Source organism: Callospermophilus lateralis, chromosome 9 (assembly GCF_048772815.1).
Source record: "Callospermophilus lateralis isolate mCalLat2 chromosome 9, mCalLat2.hap1, whole genome shotgun sequence".
Lineage (NCBI taxonomy): Eukaryota > Metazoa > Chordata > Mammalia > Rodentia > Sciuridae > Callospermophilus > Callospermophilus lateralis.
Window position 1 is genome coordinate 18896263 of NC_135313.1, and position 22959 is coordinate 18919221.

The 22959-nt window shown below is 51.6% G+C and overlaps 2 protein-coding genes across 26 annotated transcripts in view; one reads left to right on the forward strand and one right to left on the reverse strand.

Annotated features, from left to right (window-relative positions):
• Positions 1-22959, forward strand: part of Tns1 (tensin 1) — a 248433-nt gene that overhangs the window by 17931 nt on the left and 207543 nt on the right. For 4 of the 11 annotated variants that reach the window (XM_076865446.2, XM_076865445.2, XM_076865447.2 and 1 more), the window contains exon 1: positions 21352-21599. The exons of 1 other annotated variant lie outside the window; for it this stretch is intronic. In XM_076865446.2, coding sequence (XP_076721561.2) covers positions 21444-21599 — 156 coding nt within the window. In that variant the 5' untranslated portion in view covers positions 21352-21443. Of the gene's footprint in view, positions 1-21351; positions 21600-21943; positions 22043-22959 lie in introns of those variants that run through there. 6 more of the 11 variants (XM_076865453.2, XM_076865452.2, XM_076865456.2 and 3 more) reach the window with 3 other exon arrangements.
• Rufy4 (RUN and FYVE domain containing 4) lies at positions 436-22363 on the reverse strand. 15 transcript variants are annotated; one of them, XM_076865465.1, is made up of 14 exons: positions 22225-22363; positions 20239-20320; positions 19229-20075; positions 18967-19116; positions 18732-18838; positions 18090-18215; positions 17705-17811; positions 17239-17382; positions 16786-16852; positions 14648-15280; positions 13577-13683; positions 6635-6781; positions 1791-1901; positions 436-1241 (listed from the first exon to the last, which is right to left on the reverse strand). In XM_076865465.1, the coding sequence occupies exons 3-14, from the start codon at positions 19260-19262 to the stop codon at positions 1139-1141; spliced, it is 1836 nt and encodes a 611-aa protein (XP_076721580.1). In that variant the 5' UTR covers positions 19263-20075; positions 20239-20320; positions 22225-22363; the 3' UTR covers positions 436-1138. The 15 variants fall into 15 exon arrangements, with proteins under 15 accessions (XP_076721580.1, XP_076721578.1, XP_076721579.1 ...); XM_076865463.1 differs by lacking the exon at positions 22225-22363 and adding an exon at positions 20479-21009; XM_076865464.1 differs by lacking the exon at positions 22225-22363 and adding an exon at positions 20479-21009 and having other exon boundaries at positions 20239-20351.

Sequence of the window (22959 nt, forward strand, 5' to 3'; positions counted from 1 at the left end):
TCTCAGAAACGCCACAATTAGTGAATGACATACCCATTGCAAAAGACTTCTTGGATAGTACAGGGGAAATGAAATTACCCAGAGGTCAACCTGTCCACTGCCTTCATCAAAGTCTGGCTGGGTGAGAATGGCACAGTCCCCTGGACTCAGTCCCTCCTTCCAGGCACTATTAGCTAGGGGCCCATCAAGTCTCCATACTGTTGACAGCAAGTGACAGAGAGCTGCATGCCTGCACAGCTGCTTAGAGGAACCTTATTTGTAATAGTCCCAAGTTGGAAACCACTCCAGCGTGAAGCAACAGGTGAGCGCATAAACAAATTGAGGCATATCCATTCGGCCGAATAGAATATAATAGAAAAGAACTATTGATATTTGCAAGAACCTGGATGAATCTCAAAATAATGATGCTGAATGAAGGAATGCAGACAAGGAAGAGGATATAGTGTATGGTTTCATTTATATAGCATTTTAGAAAATACATATAATTCTTGGGTGACAGGAAGCAGGGCTGGTGGTGGTCTGGGCTTGGAGGGGGACAGCAATCATGAAGGGATGAGCAAACCTTGGGGCTGATGGACATGGAAGTGATTGTGGTGACAGTTTCACAGATGAATCAAAATGCAAAAATTCCATCATGTTTATTATATGTCAGTAGCACCTCAGTAAATCTATTAAAGTTAAAACAAAAGGAATCAAACACAGATCCGTGAAGCAGATTAGACCAGAAGCTACTGAAGAAGCGGCATCTGAGCAAGCTTCACTCCTTGTGCATGGGGTGGGCAGCGCAGCTGGGTGATGGGGGAGGTGCTGGGGAACCATCAGGGCCTGGGCTTCTAAGTATGGCCATGGATTTTCTGTGCCTTGAAGGACTTTGTAGACAGGCTCCCTCACATTAGTGTCAAAGCCCTGAGAGCCAGGGGCATGTGCTACTCTGCTCATCCATGTGGGACATGCAGGGCTAGAAATGTCTTCAGACTGTCACCCCGGCTGCCGCTGTCCCTACACTGGGGTGCTGTTGCTTTGCTCACCAGCTTCTAGAACATGAGGCCCGACAGACCAGAGGACTTGGAAGAGGCAGGGAAGGGAGAGGACTGGGGTGGGGTTGTAGGTGCGGGGTGGCTGATCCTGGGTTGCTCTTTCAGGCGACCTGGGCTTCTCCTCCCTGGGCACATGGTGGGCAGCAGCGCTCCTTCTTCTTGTAATCCGCAGAGCAGGCATGACATACCAAGCCTCCGCAGAGCCTGGGGAGCAGAGACAGGGCAACCTGGGGTGGACGCTGCAGCTGGCCGAGGAAGCACAGGGGTTTGTGCCAGGGCTTCTCATCTCCCAGCAGGATGGCCCTTGGGCTGTCTCAGAAGTCCCCCCTTTCCTAAAGAGATTTCTGATGCCTGACCTCCCTGGACCCTCAACTCCAAGTGGCAGATTCTCCTGATGGCTCATGCCCCCCTCTTGCTCTGCTTGTCCTGCCACAGTGATGGCAGAGGAAGGTAAGGAGAGCAGCTCGCTCGGGGCAGGAACCCTTTTCCCAGATGAGGAGGCCATGGTCTGTCCTTTGAAGATTATACAACCCTGTCACCCAGGACCCATTCCCTCTCTGGCCCCTTCTGCATGTTCTTGATCATGACAGCTTAGTGTCCCAGGCCAGGTGGGGTGAACAAGTGGCCAGGTGTAAGTGGCCTTTTATAAATGCCCAATTCCTTTGTTCCTTCTCTCCCTAGGGTGCAGAGGGGACTGTGGGCTGGTGGAAAGTGGACTGTCCAAGAGGAAGGAGTCTGTGTCCTTCCCGGTACCTGCAGGGATACCGCCGGGACAGCCTGCTGAAGACCTTGCCGCAGCCAACGCAGACGGCGGGCACCACGGAGGAGAGCTGCTGCAGCCTCTGCCACTGGCGGTCCTTCTCACTGATGGACAGGGACAGGGCGGAGGCAGAGGCAGACGGAGAGACAGGAAGGAGGAGATGACCCGGATGGAGGGGCAGAGAGGGGCAGAAAGAGGAACATGGAGGCAAAGAAGAAGAAAGAGGGATGGAGAGGGTGACAGAGGCAGGTGTACCCAGGTACACAGAAAGACAAAGTGAGATGGGGACAAGGGGCAGGGAGACAGAAATGAAGAGGGAAGTGGATGATGGGAGACATTCAGAGAGAGAAAGGACGTTGGAGAGTTGGAGAGGGGACGGACGCACAGAGAAGGAGAGAGACTCAAATGTAGAGGGAGAGAAAGACAGAGGACACCGATGCAGGCACACACGGAGACAAACGGTGACAGAGACAGAGATGGGGGTCGGGGGGAGAAGTGAACAGGAGTGAGACACACCAGAGCTGGGTTAGTTCATTCTTGGAGAATCTGGATGGTGACACCCAGCTCCCGGCTCCCAGCAGAACGTGACCCAGATCAGGAACCCCTTCACCTCCTCCCAATGCACCCCTTGGTCACAGAAGCCCCCATGGTCCTGGCTCCAGGTGCCTACAGCATTTAAGGCCCTTTTATTCGGCACTTGGAACAAACTGGCATATATTTGTCTGTGTCTGCCCTTGCAAAACTATCTTCACTGTTTTGTTTTTTTTTTAAAGATGTTTAGAAATATCAGTTGTTTTAAAATTTTGTCAAAATAATACATATACACATTTTAAAACTCAAATAGCACAGAGGGCACATATTAAAAGACACTGGCACCTCCCCCTCCTTTCTGTTTTCAGTGGAAACTCATTCTTGCAGGTTTTTTTTTTTTCTTTTTGGTATTAACTTCCATATCTCCCTCCTCCAGTAGAGAATAGTTGCTCTGGGGCCCTTCCCTTGACAGCAGAGCATTTAGCTTATTTATTACCATCCTTGCCAGTTTCTCTTCCTTCCTCCAATGGAGTTATATCCCTATTTTTGGTTCCTCTGTTGGTTACCATTAGAAGTTTCCAGAATGTACTCACATATTTTTTTCTCATTCTGTCTATGACTCCCGTTTGGTAATATGATGTTGCCCTTACCCCTTCCCTCAACTCTTCTCCTTCCTTCTCCTCCTAACTTGTCTTCTATTCCTGAAACATACAGTATGGTAGCCACTTGCCACATGTGTCTAACTGAGTTAAAATTAAATAAAATGAAAACCTTCATTCCTGTGTTGCACCGGATCAATGTTTCAGGTGCCCCATCTCAACATGTGATCTGTGGCTACCACGGAGTCAACACAAATATCAAACATTTTGTCTTCACAGAACCTTTACTGGATTCTCCTCTATACTTAATGTTGTTAAGGTGATAACATTCATATTCTGTTTCTATAATTGTCTCCTGTGCTTTGTCTTTAATTTGATTCTAAGGTTGAGAAAAAGATAATGAATTGCGTTTACATTATTAGATTATATAAAGAATTGTATTCTATAATTTATAAGTTGTGTTCTATCATTTATAAGTTGTGTTCTATAATTAATTAATTAACTCATTCATTCATTCATTCATTCATTTAGCACTGGGGATTGGATCCAGGGCCTTGTGAATGCTAAGCAAGCACCCTACCACTGAGATATATCCCAGCCCTTTCTATTTTTATTTTGAAACAGAATCTCTCTAAGTTGTCCAGGCTGGTCTTGAACATGTGGTCCTTCTGTCTCAGGAATTGAACTCAGGGGCACTCAACCACTGAGCTACATCCCCAGCCCTATTTTGTGTTTTATTTAGAGACAGAGTCTCACTGAGTTGCTTAACACCTCACCATTGCTGAGGCTGGCTTTGAACTCAGATCCTACTGTCTCAGCCTCCTGAGCTGCTGGGATTACAGGCATGTGCCAACTGTACCCAGCTTCCTAATATTTCCATTCTTGAAAGACTTATTTTTCTCAGAGTTTTTAACTCCCTTTCTTTATTCTTTGCATGAATTGCCTTTTACCTATAATGCCCTCCCAACAATTCTCAACCATAGCAAATACACTTTTGCTTCTCTTCCCCAGAGACCTTCTTCTAGATTCCTCTCTTACAATCTAGAGAGCTCCCTGAACTTGCTGTCCACTTGTCTTCTTGGGAATTTCCTTTCCTTTTCTCCTAGGCTAGAAGTTTTGTTCCCTGAATTCCACATCTTCTCCTTTCTTTGCTTACTTCCTTGTTTTCCTGGAACACATCCTCAACTAACTTCCTATGAAAGGCTGTGTGGGAGGTGAATTTTCTAAGACCTTTCTGTCTGATAAATGTCTTTCTCCAATTCCTTCCCCACTTAATTCAAGGTTTGGCTGGGCCTGGAATTCTAGGGCAAAAGTCAGCTTTTCTTAGAACTTGAAGTATTATGTCATGGACTCTTGGCCTGCATTGGGTTCTACTTCTTTTATATGTGACTTGTGGTTTCCTCTAAACAGTTTGGAAATATTTTCTTTATCTTTGTTTGACTGAAATTTCTCAAGATTATATCTAAGTGTAGGTTTAGTTTGTTTTATGTTTTGTTTTTCATTTCTTGTGCTGATCTTTCAGGGATATCTTTACATCTGAAGACCTGTGTCTGTGAGAGCCTGGAAATTCACATTTTCACCTTTGTCAAATTTTATTTGACACTGTCCATTGTTTTTACTCTCCTTTTTAGGGACTTCTGTTAGTTGGTGAGGATATTGGAACTGTTAGACTGATTCTTTATGTCTCTAATTCTCCCATGAATTCCAACTTTCTGTGCTTTCCATTCTTTCTGAGAGACTGCCTCATCTTTCTCTTTCGATTCTTTTAGTGAATATTAAGATGTATTTAGCAACCATATTTTTAATTTCCGAGAACATGTCTCTTTCACAGCACCTTGTTTCAGAGAAGACACTTTGTCCTTGGTTTGTTTATTTTCCTCTCTCCCTTTTGTGTTCTAGACTCTCCTCAAAGCCTGGGTTGTCATTTTATGTTTGAGAAAGAGGCAACAGAAGAGGGTTGGTGCTCCAGGTATTGGACAGGGCTGATTGACAGGTGGCTTCCCTTTCAAGGGCACTTGGCAGGGAGTTACCTAGTGTATTAGACTCCCAAATGCCACTACAATCTGCTCTTTTACTTGGGACACCTAAATTTCTTTAGTGAGGACCTGTCGATTATTTGCTTTGGAGAAAAGGTGATTGCTGCTGGGTATTCTGTGGGTGGGGAGGCAGGCAGAGGAGGGGGGACATATACTCCTCTCACTAATGACTTTATCCCCTCCTCTTCCTTCACACGGTGTCCTGGGATCTCCAGGTCTTCGAGGGCTACCTGGGGCTTCATACAGCGTCCACTTAGCCATCCATTTCCCAGCTTTTGGAAATGAGCTGGAATCTCTCACCTTTGGTCAGTCCAGCTCCTTTTCTCTATTGTAAGGTTTACACTCATTATGGTGAGCTCTCAGGATGGAGAATATAGTCCTATCTTCTATAAAGCTTCTGCCAGAAGCTTGTATTATTATATAGATTGGAGTTCCCTGAATACACCTGATTAATGTCTTCAATATCAGAAAAAACTAGTCCATGTAATATATCAGTATATATATGTAGAATATTTCCTTTGAATGGATAGTGAGTGTTAGGCAATTATTTCCTTGTCTTTTCCTTTTTGATCCTGCTACAAAGATGCTTAGAGCTGAATTCTAACCCTAATCTTAATATACATCCTAGCTCTGCAGAGTGTTTTTTCCTTCTGTTTCATCTTCCATTTAATCTTCTACTATTTTCTTAGCAATCTCACGTACGTGTTTTTTTCTTGTTAGCTACCTTAAACTCTTTTTTAATATTTATTTTTTAGTTGTAGTTGAACACAATACCTTTATTTCATTTATTTATATGTGGTGCTGAGGATCGAACCCAGGGCCTCACATGTGCTAGGCAAGCGCTCTACTGCTGAGCCACAACCCCAGCCCTATCTTAAAATCTTTGGTGAGGTAAGAGGTTAACCTTTTATATCTCCCTTCCTCTTGCCCAATAGACACCTTGGAGGAACTCATTCCTTAAATTATTTGTCTGTGCCTTCCAAGTTGATCTGTCTTTCTCAGCTTTAATGTTTGGAGTTTCTGCAAGAGAATTCCATTCTGGGTGACCTCCCACAACCTTCTAATTTGAATGGAACCTGAGCCCAACCTGAGTCTCCTGTCCCGTAAACTACACCAAAGGATAACCTATGTGTGAATTATCTCCTTATTAGACTGAAAGGTGGAAGCTGTGCTTCACAGCCCCACCCCCCACTCTCTGAGAGCACAGTGGTCTGAATGGACCCTGGTGACCCTGGCCTCTGGAACCTAGAATGGCTGACTGGAGTCAGGCCCATGGGCCCAGGGGTCTGAGGAAGACCAGCGGGCAGGCAGGTGTGGGACATGTGACTATTTGGTTATTCCCAGTGTTTCTTTTCCTCCCTCCCCTCATTCCTTCTCAACCCATGAGTTCCTCTCTCTTCTCCTAATGGCAGTAGGTGTGTGTATGTGGAGGCAGGGAGGCCTTATTTTCAGGGGACTCTGTAAAGCTTATATGCTGTCCTTGGTGACCAAGCCAGCCCCTCTGACCTTCAGACTCCTCATCTGTAAAGGAACATCAAGGGATATAAAGATAGCATTGTGGAATCTCTAGAATCCTGCTTGAGAGCTGTGGTTGGAATAGTTTTCCTGTCCTGTCTCCACACCCCTTACCTTTCCTCCTTCGGCACCCCAGCCCCTCCTGCCCGTGCTTACTGAATCAGTTCCAGCACCCTCATCTTCATGGCCTGGACCAGGTCCCGCTGCCCTCCGAGCTCCTCCTTGTACAGGGCGTCCCTCCTCTCGGCCTCTTGGTGCTTCTGCTCCAGCTCTGCCTGCAGCCGGGCTCTCTCCTCCTGACATCTGTGCACAGAAGGAAGACTGAGTCCTGAGGGAGAAGGCTCAGCCTCTGCCACTGAGCCGGGCGGGGCCTCTGGCTGCCAGGGAGCCCCCTTCGGGGAGGGAGCTGGTGGTAACTGAAGTCCATGGGTGTGGATGTGCACGGTGCACAATACAACCCACACGTACTCACCAACCCTGAACTGAGCCCGCGTGAGGTCTGACACCTGTAGGCGACTCTTCAGTGATCATTTAGAGAAATGAAAAGACGGGCTAGCTGCGTTCCTTCAGGGGCCACTTGCCAACATTTCCATTCCCCGCCCTTATTCCTTTTCCTTTAAAATATTTCCATTTTGAAGTGAAATTTTCCTGAAAGGTGTGTTCACAGCATGGCAACCTTCTGAGACAAGGTGTGTGCCTGGGAACCCAGGCCGGATGGACTGTGCCCAACTGGAAACAATCATGTATGGAGCCGGGGACCAATATAGGATTGGGGGTGATTTTTTGCTTTGAAAAAATTTTTTTTTGTTTTAAGTTATGTCACTTTTTTTTCCAATTTAAAAAACAATAGTAAAAATATGGCTTTCCTAAATTTCTGTTTCAATTTTGGGCTTGGAACTGTCTCAGCTCTATTCTTGTCTTTTCCTTTTGTCTTTAGTGGTTTTCTAGAACATTCCAAGAAGTCTACTGAATTGGACATAAAAAGGTCCCATCCCTTTCTCCCTGGTTCGGTCAGGAGGGTGTCCTGATGGTGGGTGGATGCTGGGGAGGGTCTCATGCTCTTTGGATGTCTCTGGGTGGGCACATGTGTGTATGTTCCCCTGGGCTTCAGCATGTTGGAGGGGAAGAGGTTTGACCAAAAGCGGAGCTATTAATTTTTGAAACATGGCCATTTAGGGTGCTGTGTGGGTGGGCCGTGAAATCAAACTGACACTTGGTAGCCACTGAGATTCCACAAAGGCCAGTCACTGCAGACTGAAGTGGGTTCTGCTGCTCAGGCCTGCTGAAGGTCACCTTGGGACTTTTAACAACACTCTGACTTCAGCTTCCTCTTTTCTTAGCTGCTGACTTGAATTTTCCTGAGCCAGTTTACAGGCTAAGTGATCCCAGGTCCTCATGTGCCCACTGTGGTGCGTATCTTTGGGGTGGGAGAGAAAACTTATGTGGCACCTTGTGTGTGCCAATGATTATTTTAGGTGCCAGGAGTAGAGCAGTGCCCAGGGTCCTGTGGAACAGTTAAACAAGTGGTGGACCAATAAATCAATTAAATCGTTAAACCCACTAATCAGTGTATGACAGAGATCTAAGAGGGACCAAGGCAGAGACCAGACAGGGTGCTGGGGGAAGGTGTCTCAGACACAGACATCGAAGTGGACCTAACAGATGAGGACTCGGCCTTTAGGAGCCAGAGACAGGCTTGTGCAAAGGTCTGCAAGCTGGAAGAGCTCGGCTTGTTTGAGGAACTGAAAGAAGGCTAGTGTTGTCAGAAGCCAAGGAGGGCTGTGCAGGAGGGACATGGAAGGAATGAAAGTTTCTTGAGCACCTACTATAGGCCAGGCACCCTCTTACTGTTGTATAGCATTGTTTCATTTAATTTTCATAATGTGATGAGAAAGACAGTATGATCTCCAGTTTGTGACAGGAAATTAGAACCTCAGAAAGGGAGTGACACTTGCCCAGGGTCACACAGCTTGACAAGCAGAGGGAGTAGGAATCTGTACACAGGCCTGTCCGGCTCCAAACTCTTTTTGCCTCCCACACTCTCATCCACTCAGGGCCCTCTTCACTAGGGTCTGACACCAGTGCAGTGGACAGCAGGTGAGGGAGGGGTGGCTCCTTATACCCCTGACAGGCCTCAAGGGAGCTCAGTGCTGCCACTGAGGGTGGAGGGAGATGCCCCCCTGATCCCCCCTCTCCTGGTAGGTGCCTGTCCTAATCTCTGTGGCCTGGAGTTTTACACAGAGGGCAGCGGGAACCACACAGCTTGGAAAGAGGGGCCCCTAGAGCCCTGAGCTGGAAGGAGGAACGTTAGAGACCCCACTGCCTCCTTCTGCCAATCAGGGGCCTGCAAACTCCAGAGGGGAGGCCACTGTCCCGGAGCCACAGCCTCAAAGCCACGAAGTGTGGGAAGCCACATATCTCAGATCCAAGTGCACCTTCCCAGCTGCTGGTGGGTCCTGGGGCTGCCTGGGGGGTCTGCAGTGGCTGCCTGTGTGTCTAGCCTGGGCTCAGCCCCGCCCCCCTCAGGCTGTCCTTTTAATTGTACCTACTCTAAATCCTCAGGGAATAATTCCAGGGTCTCATAATCCCAGAGTGTCACTTGGCTCTTCCAGGCTCCTGGCCACCACCTGCCCTTCTCTCTGCTCTGGCCACATCTTCTGGACCTCTGGATCTCTTCTCCCCCGCCCACAGCGCCCTGGGTGTGGGTGTGGGTGCAGTACAGTCTCTCATGGCTGGGGTTTGTGCTCAGATGTCACCTCTTTGGAGATGGCTTCCTGATTCCTAAATCTGTGTGACAGCCCTGTCTTTCATTACCTTCCTCCCTGGCTTTATTTTTCTCCCCATCATCTGTTATTGCCTGATGCTGTATTTCTGTTAGTTTCCTGCCAGTCTCTCCTGGTCTTTCTAAAAGACATTGGCTGTCACCTGCTCAAGGCCAGAGAGGCACAATAAATACAGTTGATGGACTAAATGGGCCCTGTGGCATTTCCGCTGGCTGCTGGTGAGACCCCATCCCCAGCTTGATGCCTACCATGGCTGTGCCGGGCAGTGAACTCTGTCCTTGGTTTTTTGGACTTTGGGGCTCCGGCAGCAGGTCCTCTTCTAGGCTCTGGAGCTGCTTTTACCATCTGCTCTTCCCAGCTCTGACATCTCTAGCCCTGCTTCTCTCTGGAACTCCACACCCAACTTCTTGCCCAATGGCTACATATGGCGGTCTGACAGGTGTCCCCAACTTTACCTGTTTAAAGGGAAGCTCCCAAGTGTTTCCCACCACCTGCACTGCCACAGCCTTCCCCACTTGGGTTAATGACGACTCTAGCTTTCCAGTCCCTTGGGTCAAAAAACTCAGTCACTCTTGACGTCCATCTTTCTTTCAGCACCCCCCAGCCAGTCCCTCAGGAAGTCCTGCTTCAAAACGTATTTAGAATGCAGCAGTTGCATCTCCCCCTGCTGCCCCAGCCCCGGCTGGGCACCTCCGTTCTCCTTTGTGGGGGACAGAAGCCTCCTGGAGGTCTGTCTGTGCCCAGCCCTGCTCACCCACAGTCCAGCTCCATGGGGCCTTTTAAAACATATGGCAGCTAGCTTGGGGCACACACCTGTAATCCCAGTGGCTTGGGGGACTGATGCAGGAGGATCGTGAGTTCAAAGCCAGCCTCAGCAACTTAGCAAGGCCTTAAGCAACTCCGTGAGATCCTGTCTCTAAATAAAAATAAATAAATAAAAAAGGGCTGGTGATGTGGCTCAGTGGTTAAGCACCTATGGGTTCAATGCCCAGTGCAAAATAATAATAATAAAGATAAATAATAATAAATAAAATAGAACATACAGCAGTCTGGAATAGGCAAATCTATAGAGGAAGAAAGTAGTTTGTAGGGCTGGGGTTGTAGCTCAGTGGTAGAGCACATGCCTTGCATGCATGAGGCACTGGGTTCCATCCTCAGCACCACATAAAAATAAATAAATAAAGATATTGTGTCTATCTACAACTAAAAAAATATTTTAAAAAAGAAAGTAGTTTGGGAAGTGATTTCTGTTGGGCACAGGGTTTCTTTTAGGGGTGATAAAACTATTCTAAAATCGTGTTGATGGTTGCACAATTCTGTGAATATACTAAAAACCATCGAATAGCTAAACATTTTAAAAAGCATATAAACACATTTTGACATGAAAAAGAAAAAAGTTAGATCACGTCACTCTTTTACTCAGAACTCTCAATGGCTTCCGACTTACTCTGAGTCAAAGCCAAGGTCATTTTGATGACCTACCAGGCTTCCCCCAACTTGACTCCCTTACCCACTGGACCTTGTCCTTCATCCCCTCCCCTCTTCGCCCCGCTGGGGCCAGAACAGCCTCTGTGATGCTCCCAGCACCCGCTGTGCACTCTCCCATCTCAGGGCTTTCGCTCTTGAATATCCTCTGCCTGGATACAGCAGAGGATGCCCTGGTGACCTCCTACCCGATACCTGAATGTGTCACTTTTTCCTTTTTTCAGGTCTTTATGCAAACACCACCTTTCAGAGGGGCCCTCCCTGTCCACACCACCTTATTTAAAGCTTCACCACTGACACACCTGGTTCCCTTTCCCTGCCTTATTTTCCTCCTGAGGATTCACATCAGTCGTGTTCCCTGCGTTGTGCTTTCTTATCAGGTTCACTGCCTGCCTCTCTCACTAGGTGGAAGCTCCAGGAAGGCCGCCATTTGTGTTCTGCCCACGGAAGTGATTCCTGTACCACAACAGGCCTGGCTCGAGTGGGTCTCGAGTGTTTGTGGAATGACTGAAGGCAGGCACCAAGCCCACGGTGGGCCCCTAGGGTCAGGGCCCCTAGTCACAGGGAGCAGCCCGAGCTCCCCGGAGCCACCCAGCTGCTTCTTCCAGCCTTTCTCAATCCTACAAAGGATTCTTGGGTGGCCACGGCTCCTACATTCATTTAGGGCTTGAATCATTGGAATATTTGCTGACAAAGGCGGCGGGCTCAGCTGAGTATGTGGTGGGAGGAGCCCTACGGGGAGGTTTCTGGGCTCCTGGGCCTGTCTCTTGCTGTTAAGCAGACAGTCTATAGATTTCCCAGTGATTCAGCCTGAATCACAGCGACTGGGGCTCTACAGGAGGTTGGACTGGTGCCGTGGCCCAGGGCAGGTGTGAGTCACATGGAAGAGAGACAGAGGCAGGCAGGCGGGCTGAGACAAATGGAGACCAGGGAGAGAGACACAAAGAGTCTGAGTCACATCCAGGAGGGTCTTTGCAAGGTGGACATATTTTTAAAACATAAAGTACGAGCTGGCTGTGGTTGCACACGTCTGTAATCCTAGCTACTTAGGAGGCTGAGGCAGGAGGATCCCAAGTTTAAGGCCAGGCTCAGCAATTTAGCAAAACTCTGTCTCAAAACCAAACTTCAAAGGGGCTGAGAATGTAGCCCCGTGGTAGAGAAATTGCCTAGCATGTGTGAGACCCTGGGTTCAATCCCCAGCAATACACGCGCAAGCACACACACACACATACACACAATTATTGTTATGATTTGTATGTGAGGTGTCCTCCAAAAGCTTACACGTGAAATAATGCAAGAAGGTTACTAGAGCTTTAACTCAATCAGTGAATTAATCCCTGATGGGATTAATTGAATGGTAACTGGAGGCAGGTGGGATGTGGTTGGAGGAGGTGGGAATCGGGGACGTGGCTTTGGGGTATCTATTTGTATCTGGCGAGTGGAGTCTCTCTCTGCTTCCTGATCATCATGTGAGCCGCTTCCCTCTGCCACTCTTGCCATGATGTCTTGTCTCACCTCTCGCCCCAAGAATGGAGCCTGCTGTCTATGGATTGAGACCTCTGAAACTGTGAGCCCCATAAATTCTTCCTCACCGACAATTGTTTTTAGTTGCACTGGCAAAAAAACTGACTGAAACAATCATGAAAGAGGAAACTGAGACATGGGGAGCCTGAGGGGGAAGGGTTGCAACAGACTTGAGTTCAAGGTGCTGATGGGAAGATGGAGCTGCCAGATAACCGGGCAGACATGGAGAGGCTGAAGGACAATCTGCCCTCCATATCTGTGGAGTCAACCAACCAGGGAACAAAGATATTTTGGAAAAAAAAAAAAAGAGTCAACACTGGACACATTTTTTTTCTTGTCATTATTTCTTGAATTATGTAGCATAGTTTAACTGCTACTTACCTAGTAGTTACATTGTATTAGGTATTATAAGTAATGTAGAGATGGTTTAATATTAGGAAGATGTGCATAGGTTCTATGCAAACCATTTTGCCATTTTATATAAGGGACTTGAAGAGTGGGGACACAGCTCAGTGGCAGAGCACCTGCCTAGCGTGTGTGAAGTGCTGCATGTGATTCCCAGTATTGCAAAAAGAAAAAGAGAAAGGGAAAACCCCTCTACTCTCTAGGGGATTTGAGCTTCTGTGGATTTTTATATCCATGGGGAGTCTGGAATGACTCTCCTGTGGATACCTAGAGATGGATGCACTCAAGAACTCGGCTGGGAAGCAGTGTTTAAGCCCATCCTTGGGGAACCCCATGCAGGGTTTCCATCTCAGCTCCTCTGCTAACTAGTTGATGCTGGGGGAGTTATATCGCACCTTGGAGCCTCAGTTTAATCATTTACAAAACAGGACTTCTTATAGAACTTATTTTCAGAAAGTTGCTATGAGGAAGTGCCTACAACCGAGCCTGGGATGTAAGATACCCTTGGAAAATGAGAGCTATGGTTACGATTATCAGGAGGGTAAAAGATCATGTAACAGAGAACAAGAGATTGAGAGACAAATGGAGTAGAGGGAGACAGAAGGAGATCGTGGCGGGGATGATTGGGTGGGGGGCAGAGGAGATTGAAAAGACAGAGGGGGAGAGACAGAGGCAGGGGCCCAGGAGACGCAGCGGCAGGAGGCAGGAGTGAGGTGGGAGGGATGGAGGGCAGGATGGAAGGACCCTGGGCTACTGGGAGGTTGGTGAGGGAGGGTGGGAAGGCCTGGTGATGAGGAGCAACGCACTGGACAAGCTTCCCAAAGTGCACCCGCCCAGGGCTGGCGCGGGAGGTGCTGATGGAGAACATGCAAGCCCCGCCTCCCGCGGTTGCCACGGTTACCTGCTGAGCTGCTCCTGAAGGGCCCGCAGCTCCCCCTCCTGTGCCTTCAGTAGCTGCTCCTGGCGCTGGGTCTGCTCTTCAGCCTTCTGGAGGCCGAGTCTGAGGTTCTGGGGGATGGAAGTGGGTGGGGGGGAAGCTGAAGGGGGTGGGCAGAGACCCCAGCCCTGGAGCCGGCCTGATGGACTTCCCCATGAGGCCCCAGGCCATGCTGTTGAGGGGAGGGCAGGACTGGGGACCGCACAGTCAGTTGGGTGAAGCTGGGACCACCGTTTCCTCCTTCACTGGAGGATGGAGCTCAAGGACCTAGAAGGCTCTGGCTAGGGAGGAGGCTGAGGGAGGGCGCGGTGGCCATCTCAGGTGACCGCCAGGACAAGCATGTACAAGAGCGGAGTCTGAGCAGTAGGAAGGTACCTGCCATGGTGAGGGAGGGAGACAGAACTTGAGAACAAGTGACTGCCCCCGAGAACTGCCTTCGGAGAGGGGTCTTGAGCGCAATTGCTGACAGGGCTAGGAGAGTATGGGGGAAGACAGTGGGGGCGGTGTGGGGCAGTAGGGAAAGGTGGGGGCTTCCAAGGGGCATCCCCGAATAATGATCCTGGGCAGGCCCATGAAAATTGATCTGTGGGCCGGGCACGGTGGCGCCAGCAGCTTTGGGAGGCTGAGGCAGGAGGACTTTGAGTTCAAAGCCAGCCTCAGCAATGACAAGGTGCTCAGGAAAACAATGAGACCCTGTCTTTAGATACAATACAAAATAGGGCTGGGATGTGGCTCAGGGGTCATGTGCCCCCGAGTTCAATCCCTGATACCCGACCCCTGCAAAAAAAAGAAAGAATGAACATTATTTGTGGGCTGGAGTGCTCCTGTGTAACCACTGGGGACCCCACCTTGGGTCAGGTTAGAGGGAAGGACAGCCAGGCACAGTGGCACATGCTGCAATCCCAGTGGCTCCAGAGGCTGAGGCAGGAGCATTGCAAGTTCAAAACCAGCGTCAGCAACTTAGCAAGTCCCTAAGCAACCTAGTAAGACCTTGTCTCAATAAAATAGAAAGGGCTGGAGGCCAACAGTTCTCACCTTGACTGTGTCCTGCAAGGGCTCCTCTGTTTGGTCCTCCCCACTGGTCATGCCAGTCACTCCTTTTTGTTCTCCTGGCTCTTCTATGGCGGGGCCTTCCTTTGTTCCCGGGTCCTGGGCGACCCAGAACTCCCCCAGAATGTTAGGCTCCTCCCACCCCAGCCTGCTCCCTGCTAGTGCTCCCTCCGTCTTCACTCTGGGGCCGGAGACCAGCAACCTCTGAGTGGGACCCCACTCTGTTTCTTCTCCATGGACCCCTTTTGTTCTCTGAACCTCTGCACCTGGCAGAATCCCTGTGCCTTCAGCTGCCATCCCAGTCACCTCCTTCTGAGCCTCCTTGGCCCCCGCCTTCTTTGGCATCATGCTGGCTCTTGGCTTCTCTAGGAATTTCTTGGTGGGCCTCGGAGCTCCTTCCTCCAGGTCTGGCTGAAGCTCCTCCTGCTCTTGGAGGAAACCAAGGCTCCTGGAATCTTTTATCTGCTTTTCCAGACAGGAGGGAACATGTCTGTGTTGCTGAGACCTGGGAAGTCCTGCCGGTTGGCCTCCTCTGGGGGCATCTTGTAGACAGCTGGCTTGAGTGGTGAGTGGCTCCTCCAGCCGGACTCCTTTGGGGCTTCCAAATGCTGCTAAGATCTGCAAAGAAGCCCCCCAAAGCCGTCATCTCATCATCAATTCACTCACCTGGTGCACTGAAGAGGTCGCAGTCCCAATCCAAAGGGCTTGCTAAATACAGATTCCCGGGCCCTTCCACAGTGAATTTGATCATAACAGAAATAATTTCAGCAACACGCCAGGTGATCTGAGAGCCCAGCTTTGATGTGGAGGGAGCACAGCAGGGTGTCTCCCTGCCCCTTCCTCCCCACCTCCAGCCTGTGTCCGTCTCCCTCCCTCACCTGGGTCTTCAACGGTGATCCTGTTCCCCCTAAGTTCCTCCCACCCCCCTCCTTTAAACTTTCCTCCTGAACTTCACTCTGTGTTTCAGCTTTCACATCTGCAAAATGGGAATAATAATAGCTGGTCTGTAGAATTGTGATAAAATCTCAAATTGACTGACACCCAGCTGAGTGACATCTCTCAAGAAGCCTCTCTGTATTCCCATCTTGCTTTGTCCATATCTGTGTTGTTATAGTTGTCCCTCGGTTTCCAGGAGGATCTGTTTCAGGACCCCACATGGGAACCCAAATGCATGGGTGCTCAATCCCTTATATAAAATGGCCCAGCAACTGCATATAAGCCGTGCAATCGTCTCATATACGTCAGATAATCTCTAAATTATAAAACTTCGAATCATGTCGATGCTAGTGAGTAGCTGGTGTGCTGTATGGTTTAGGGAATCAGGACAAGGGGAAAAAAAGTAGGCACAGAGGCAATCATTTTTCCTAAGTGTTTTCTATCTGCGGTTGGCTGAGATGTGAAACCCAGATGCAGAAGGTGACCACACGCTTAACATGTATTGCATGTGCTTTTTAAGGATCCATCTCCCTGAACAAGACCTTGAACCCTTTAAGGTTAGATACAGAGTCCTCCTGGTATCTGAATCTAGTGCCTGGAAGTTGGTGGGGATGCCAAACGTGCTTGTGGAAAGATGGAAACAAAGATGATAATGACCAAAAGCTGCCCGTCGTGAGGCAAGCCAGGACCTTGCTCTGTGCTGCACGTGGGTGTCTCAATCCATCCTTGCTGTGACCCTACAAGGCAGGCAGGTAACTTGCCCAAGGGCTGTGGTTAGTAAGGGGTGGGGCTTGGCTCTGTGCCAGGCAGTCTGGCTTTCTAGTCACTCCCTGAACTCAACTGGGTGAATGTGACCTTGAAGTAGACCAACGAGAATGGCCAACACAGGTTGTCTCCCTGCTCTGTTCCTGCAAGCTTCTTCCCAGCGCCTCCTCCTCCCTGGGCCCCAGGAGCTCCTGCAGATGGCTTTGGTGCTCCCTTTCCCTCCGCAGTATTCCCATCACTCCCAAGAACAGCAGCCTTCTCCCCCTCTGTGCTCCTAGTGGGTCCCCTGGCCCACACCCTGGCTCCTCTCTCTCTCCTGTTGGTCCCCTCTGTACACAGAGGGAAGCCCAGCCACCACTCAGTCTGGGGGTCCCAGCCAGATGCGCAAGAGGCAATCAGTGAAGGCAGAACAGAAGCACCACCTTTGGGGAATCTTTGGTCTTTCTGGGTCTTCTTCTCTGGGTCCAGCTGGAATTGGAGCAGCGGGACCTGAAAGTGAAAGAGGACAGGGACCTGGACCCCACTCCAGAGGTGAGCTTGGTCCTCAGATGGAGGAGGTCCCATCTTTCCAACTGCCCTGACATCTACCCCTTCCCACTTTCCTTCATCACGCTCTCCATCCATCCACCAGCACCACTGTCCACTCCTCCTCCCAGTCTCTACCCACCATCCATCCGGTCTGGAGTATGTATCCCCTATGCAGGGCCCTGGGACAGCATGAGATCACAGTGGGGACACAGAGGGCCAGGGCAGCGGAGAATCAGACAGAGGTCAGGGATGGAGCTGGAGGCCGACAGCTTCCAGCTTGCTCGGAATTCAAGGGGGCAATGAAAGCCGGCAGGGAAGAGGCTCCACCCGATGCCGCACCCACTCACTCCGAGAACATGGGCCAGGCACCATCCAGGTCTGGCCGCTGCAGGTCCAGGTCAAAGGTCACCCCATTGAGCATGTAGAGAGAGTCCAGGATGTCTTCCCGGAGTTCGGGGCACAAGAGAGGGCTCCGAGGGCCGTACCATTCCCTGTGTTAATAGTGATCGTCAGCCTTGGCTGTGACCTGGTGCTATGCCACCCCAAACTCCATGAATCAGCCTGTGCTATACACCACATGGGACTTTTCCAGACAGGGCATGGCCCTTTGGGTCAGGAGGCCACTCCATCATGATGCTACCACCACTCCTGGTTCTGGCCACCCCATCTGCTCCATTCTTCCTGGCCTTTCCTTTCTGACTTGTTTCGTCATCTCTGATGTTAAGCCTTTCATCTTGGGGCTAGGGAGGGCTCTCTCATGAAGGAGGGAGTGGGCTCAGATGGTGTCCCTGGGGGATGTCCCAGTGGCCACACCTGATGAGCTCTGGGCTCAGGAGGCAGAGCTGCAGGGACTCGGCCAGCTGTCCATGGGCTAGACAGAAGCGGATGAAGGCGCGGCCTCTGCCCAGAGGGGTCTTCAGCTGTGGAGGTCACAGAGGGCCAGAGAGGGGGCAGTATTAGGCCACAGCGAGTGAAGACAGGAACAACTGGCTGACGAGGAAGGGCGTAGTGGGACTTGGAGGCTGTGGAAGGAGACGGGGGCTACAGGGGTGCTGGGGGCAGGGCTAACGAGGCAGGGGGTTGTGGTCAGGAGATGGGGCTGCGTGCCCTTTGCCCCTGCCATTCTTGTCAAGAGCCTGGTGCCAAAGCTCCATCATGCTTCTGAGGTCAGCCTTTCCGCCCGCCTGGCCCTGGATACCTTCTCCTGCGAGTAGATGAAGCGAGTCTGCTCCGTGTCCCCCCGCTGCCGCCGCAGGGCAGTGCAGAGGAAGTCCCAGTAATCCTTCGGAGGGCCCAGGAAGCTCTTTTGCTCTTTCCGGTCAAACTGAGCCCAAGAGAAGGGAAAAGAATGTAGAGAAATGCTTCCTGACTAGGGGTGCAGATGTGTAGCAGACAGGCAAAAGATGAAGTCAGAGAAGTAGGAAGGATGCTTTTGTGTGCATGAGGGAGGCCATTGATCACCTCAGAAGGTTCAAATGAGGATTAAATAAAGTCAGTCAAATAAAGGACTTTTAAGCACATAGTAAGTGCTTAAAAAAATTCAGTGATGGTTATTGGCATCGTAAAGGGCCAGTCCCAGGACATCCGTGCATCTGAAGCTTTAGTCTTGAGACCAGCATGTCTGACTCCTGGTCCCATCCTACCCAGCTTTGCTCTACCTCCCTTCTCAGGCTGCAACGACAGCTCCAGGAATGAGGCTAGAGTCAGGGAGAACTTCCTGACTGAGGGAGATGGGACAGTGCAAAGTAAAATAGGGAGGCAGCAGCTCTTCCCTGGTATCTGTGAACCCTTGCTCCAGGCCTGGGGCTGGGGAGAGGGCTGGGGGAGGGCAGGGTCCCACCTGCAACAGCAGCTCCAGGCAGCCGCAGAATCTGTGCAGCTCAGCACTGGCATCTGTCACTGGTCCCTGCCCATCCCCATAGCCCTGGAGGATGGCAGAGACAGCAGCTGTGGGGAGAATGACAGACACAGACATGAAGACATCCGTGAGCGAGGCCTCTGAGGGGGGAGATGCTTCCGAGAGCCCTCATTGTCCCTGCAACTCAGTCTCAGAAACTCTCTCAGGGCACACTCACCTTTCAGGTCCCTGGTGACCTTGAGGATGGCCCCGTCATCTGCCATGGGTACTTGGAAATGATGCAATTCCCTGTGACTTACAAGGTCAGCCCAGGAAGAACCTTCTGGGCTCAGCCGCCCAGCTCTCCTTACAAACGAGGAATCAGAGCCTGGAAATGGAGCAGGACTTACCTAGGGTCACACAGCAAGTCAACTAGTCGGGGGGATAACCCAGCTTCCTTGAAGGTCAGCGTGTAAAGATGGTGCCATGGCTCCACTTACTGGGCAGTCCCTGGGTTCTAGACACTGTGCTCATTGCTTAACATCCTCGTCGCGTTTCATCCCTACAATAACCCCAGGAAGTTATTAGCTCCGTTTTGTACCTGGTGGACCGGGACACAGAGAGGATGAGTCTCCAATATCACAAAGGTTTAACTGATGAAGTCAGAACTTGAACTTAGAACTGTATGCCCAGAGGGCCCGTGTTCTCAGCTGATGATGTAAGGAGCCTCTGAGTGAGCAGAGCATATCATGTGGACACTGTGATGGGGGAATGTCACCTCCTTCCCCCACAGACAGCCCTCAGTCTAGGCAGAGCGTTGTCATCCTTGAAACCCACACTCATCCTTTCCTGGGCCCCAGCTGAGTGGAAAATGTGTGTTCCCTAAGGAGAGGGAGGCAGAGGTGGAGAGAGTCCCCACAGCTGGGAGGGGCTGATGCTGAGGAGCAGGGCACCTGGTGTTAGTCCCACTGCCTTCTTGCAGGGGCCTCTCGGCCTGTTCTCCCAAGGGATTCTGGGACTCCAAGATGGACATTATGGCCCCTGAGGGCTGATGGGCTCAATCCGAGATCCCAGCATCAAAGACCTGGCAGAAGCAGAAAACCCGGGGGTCCTACCTCCCAGCCAGGGTTGCTGGAGTTTGGGGTGGGGTGGGAGTGACAAAGCAGTAGGTCACAGTGGAGGAGAGTGGAGAAGAAACTGAAGGTGAATGGGGAGGCAGGAAGGGGGATGGGGTGCAGGGAGAACAGGGTTGGGAGTCTACAGACCTGAGTCTCCATCCTGGCCCGGCTACTTGCTTACTGTGTGTCCTTGGGCAAAGCCACTCACCTTCCTTGGTCCTTGATTTTCCTGTTATCCACCAAGGGGTTGAACTGAGGGTCTGGGCAGCCCTTTCCAGCCCAGATCCTCTATTAAATCTTCCCCTCTCTCCAGGGTCTCTCTGTTACTGACTCCTAGCATCACCCCCTTTACCCAGCTGCACCTATGTCCCAGGACCCTCCCTACTGCTCACCTGGGAAGACCTGGCTGGTGGTGCATGGACAGCTGGACTCTGCAGCCTGAGCCTGTCGCTGGTGATTTCCTAGCCATGGGCCCTGGGAAGTGACTCAGGCTCAGGCCAGCACCCTGGAAGGGGAGGGGCCAGCCCTTGCCAGGGAGAAGTGGTAGAGGCAGCTCAAGGGCACTGGAGCATAATGGCTCCCCTCAGGCACACCTTGGGGTGGGGCCACTTGTGGGCTAAACTTGAACTCACCCCTGGAGTCTGTCATCCCTGCTGTTCAACTTCCCAGTCCCTTCTCCTTCTTGCTCCTGTCGTTCTCCCTTTCCACCACCAGATGGCACAAAGAGGCTGAGGCGTTGGTCGCCTGTTCCCTCTAAGGGTCTCTGCTCTGTCACTTCTTGGAGCTGGGCAGTGGGAGGACAAGGGCTCCCTGTCCCTTCCTCCTCTCCACTCAGCCTGCTGAGGGCTCCCCATGAGTGCTTGTCATAAGTGCCCTGCTCCCAGTCCTTGTACCCACTCCTTAAGAATGGAAGTAAAATCTACGGGGTCCTGCAAAGGGCCAGGTGGGCTGCCTAGGGCGCTGTGGTCCTCCCACCCTGGCTTGCACTGCTTCTTGGGGTCTTTCCTTTGGTTTCTAGTCTGGGACACCCGGGGCTAGTACTGGGGGTAGAGAACAGAGGAGCAGGGACCTGCAAGATCTGTTTTCCCAGGAACCGCATGTAAACGCAGCACACAGAGATGTCCAGTCTGCCTTTCGCCCCACTGCCTGTCTCATCCATGCAGAGGCTCTGGGTCCCATCTCTGTCGCCAACGTCCCTGACTCTGTCCCTCCTTCCTTCACTCCCAGTGTCTGCTCCCTGCCTCTCTCGACGCACGGGGGTCTCTTTCTCACTCTCTCAACTTAGCCAGTCCCCGCCTCCGTGTCCAGGACCCTGTCGCCGCCCCTCCTCGAGTCCCCTGCGCCCCCTGCGCCCTCGGATCTCTCCCTCAGTCACTGGCTGCGTCCGGGCGCGGTGTCACCGCCCCTCTCCGGGCCCCGCGGTCCCCAGCCTCCAGGCGGTGCAGCGGAGAAGGCGCGGACTCCCGCGGGGCCGGGCTGGGGGCGTCACCGCTCTGCTCCCGACGTCGCAGGCGCCCTGGGCCGAGCCGTCGCCAGGGCTGGGGGCGGGTCGGCTCCCGGGGCGCCCTTGTCCCGGGCCCGCTGGTCGCCCAGCCGGATGGGCTGCACCGTGAGCCTGGTGTGCTGCGAGGCTCTGGAGCCCGGGCCCCCCTGCGGCCCGCAGCCCCCCGGGAGTCCCCCGGCCGCAGCGCCCGCTCAGTGCTGGGAGCCCGGGGACCCGGGCCGCGCGCACAGGAGGCGGCTGCTGCTTCAGGTAGGCTCTGCGGGAGGGCGTAGGGGAAGGTCGCTGTCGTTGGGGATCGGGTGGCGGGCAGAGTCCGGGCCACCTGACACAGGTAAGGAGCCAAGCCAGGAAAGTGCGGGTCCCCGCTTGCCAAGTGGCCTGCCGGGATCAGAGTCTCACCCGGGTCTCTTGTGCCCTCGGGAGGAGGGCGATGGGGACTTGACTCTTAGAAGGACAAATAACTCGGGTGAGGTTTCAGAGCCACCCCAGTAGGAGCAGGGCTGGAGTGCTGGGGAGGGCAGGGGAAGGGTTAATTTCTCTGGAGCTGGCCCCTTGGGGAGAGGTGGCTGTCTTCCCTGACCTGGGCTCTCTGGACTGGAGGGAGGGGCTTCTGAGCCAGCAGGACACCGAAGCAAGGACTGAGGAGGCTGGTGGGACAGCTGGGTCTCCCCCTGCGCAGTTCTCTGTCCTGGGTAAGTCTCAGAGCCTTTAAGTGGGAACCCCACCCAAGGGTGGGAATAGCCAGAGCTGGGGGACTCTGTTCAGACCTCTAGGCCTGCCCTCTGGGTTTCCCTGGGAAGAGGTGGAGGAGGAATTTGGGGTCACTATGGGCTAGCCAGCTCCACCCTAGCCCCCCTGTGGAATCTGAGCTCACCTCCCCAGATCTGTTGGTCGAGTGGTGATCTAGATTTTATGTTCGTTCACCCGAGGGGGAGGCTCAAATGCACCCGTGGCCACATTCCAGACCCCTCCTCAGCAGCAGCCATCAAAGCCAGTTGTGTCTGTGTGTGCGTGTGTGTGTGTGATGCACATGCCCAAAAGGCCTCTCTGCCCCATCTGATTAGATGTTCCTCTGGGGCACAAATTATTGCATGTCTGTGGCCACACTCCACAGTGCCAGGCACAGGGCTGGACACTTGTAAATGAACACTCCATCTTTTAGCCCCAATTGTCACACACACCACTAATCATGGTGAGGGACAAGCTTGCGGGGTATAGTGTTTTCTGGGCCCTCATAGTGACTTGGGTCCTAGTATAATTCTGATGGAGGCCTGAGCCTGGTTTAGGGGCAGGGTAAGGAGGGAGAGCTTTAGGGTATGGATTGAGCACCTCAGACTTTTGCTATTGGTCTTAGTGGAGAACAGAGGTGATATGGCAGGATTCACAGACTGAGGGGCTACTCCAGAGTCATCAGGACACGTGTCCTGCCTCAGAGCCCCCTGAACTCTCTTTAATCCTCAGAGGTACCAGGGGGAGCAGAGGCCACAGTGTCTCTCTCTTATCTCTTCCTATCTTAGATCATTCTTGGCCAAGAAGTTCTTCCAATCAAACTCCAACTTCCAAACCAACTTCCAAACTAAGTCCTTCTGGAAGTTTGAGCTCATTTTCT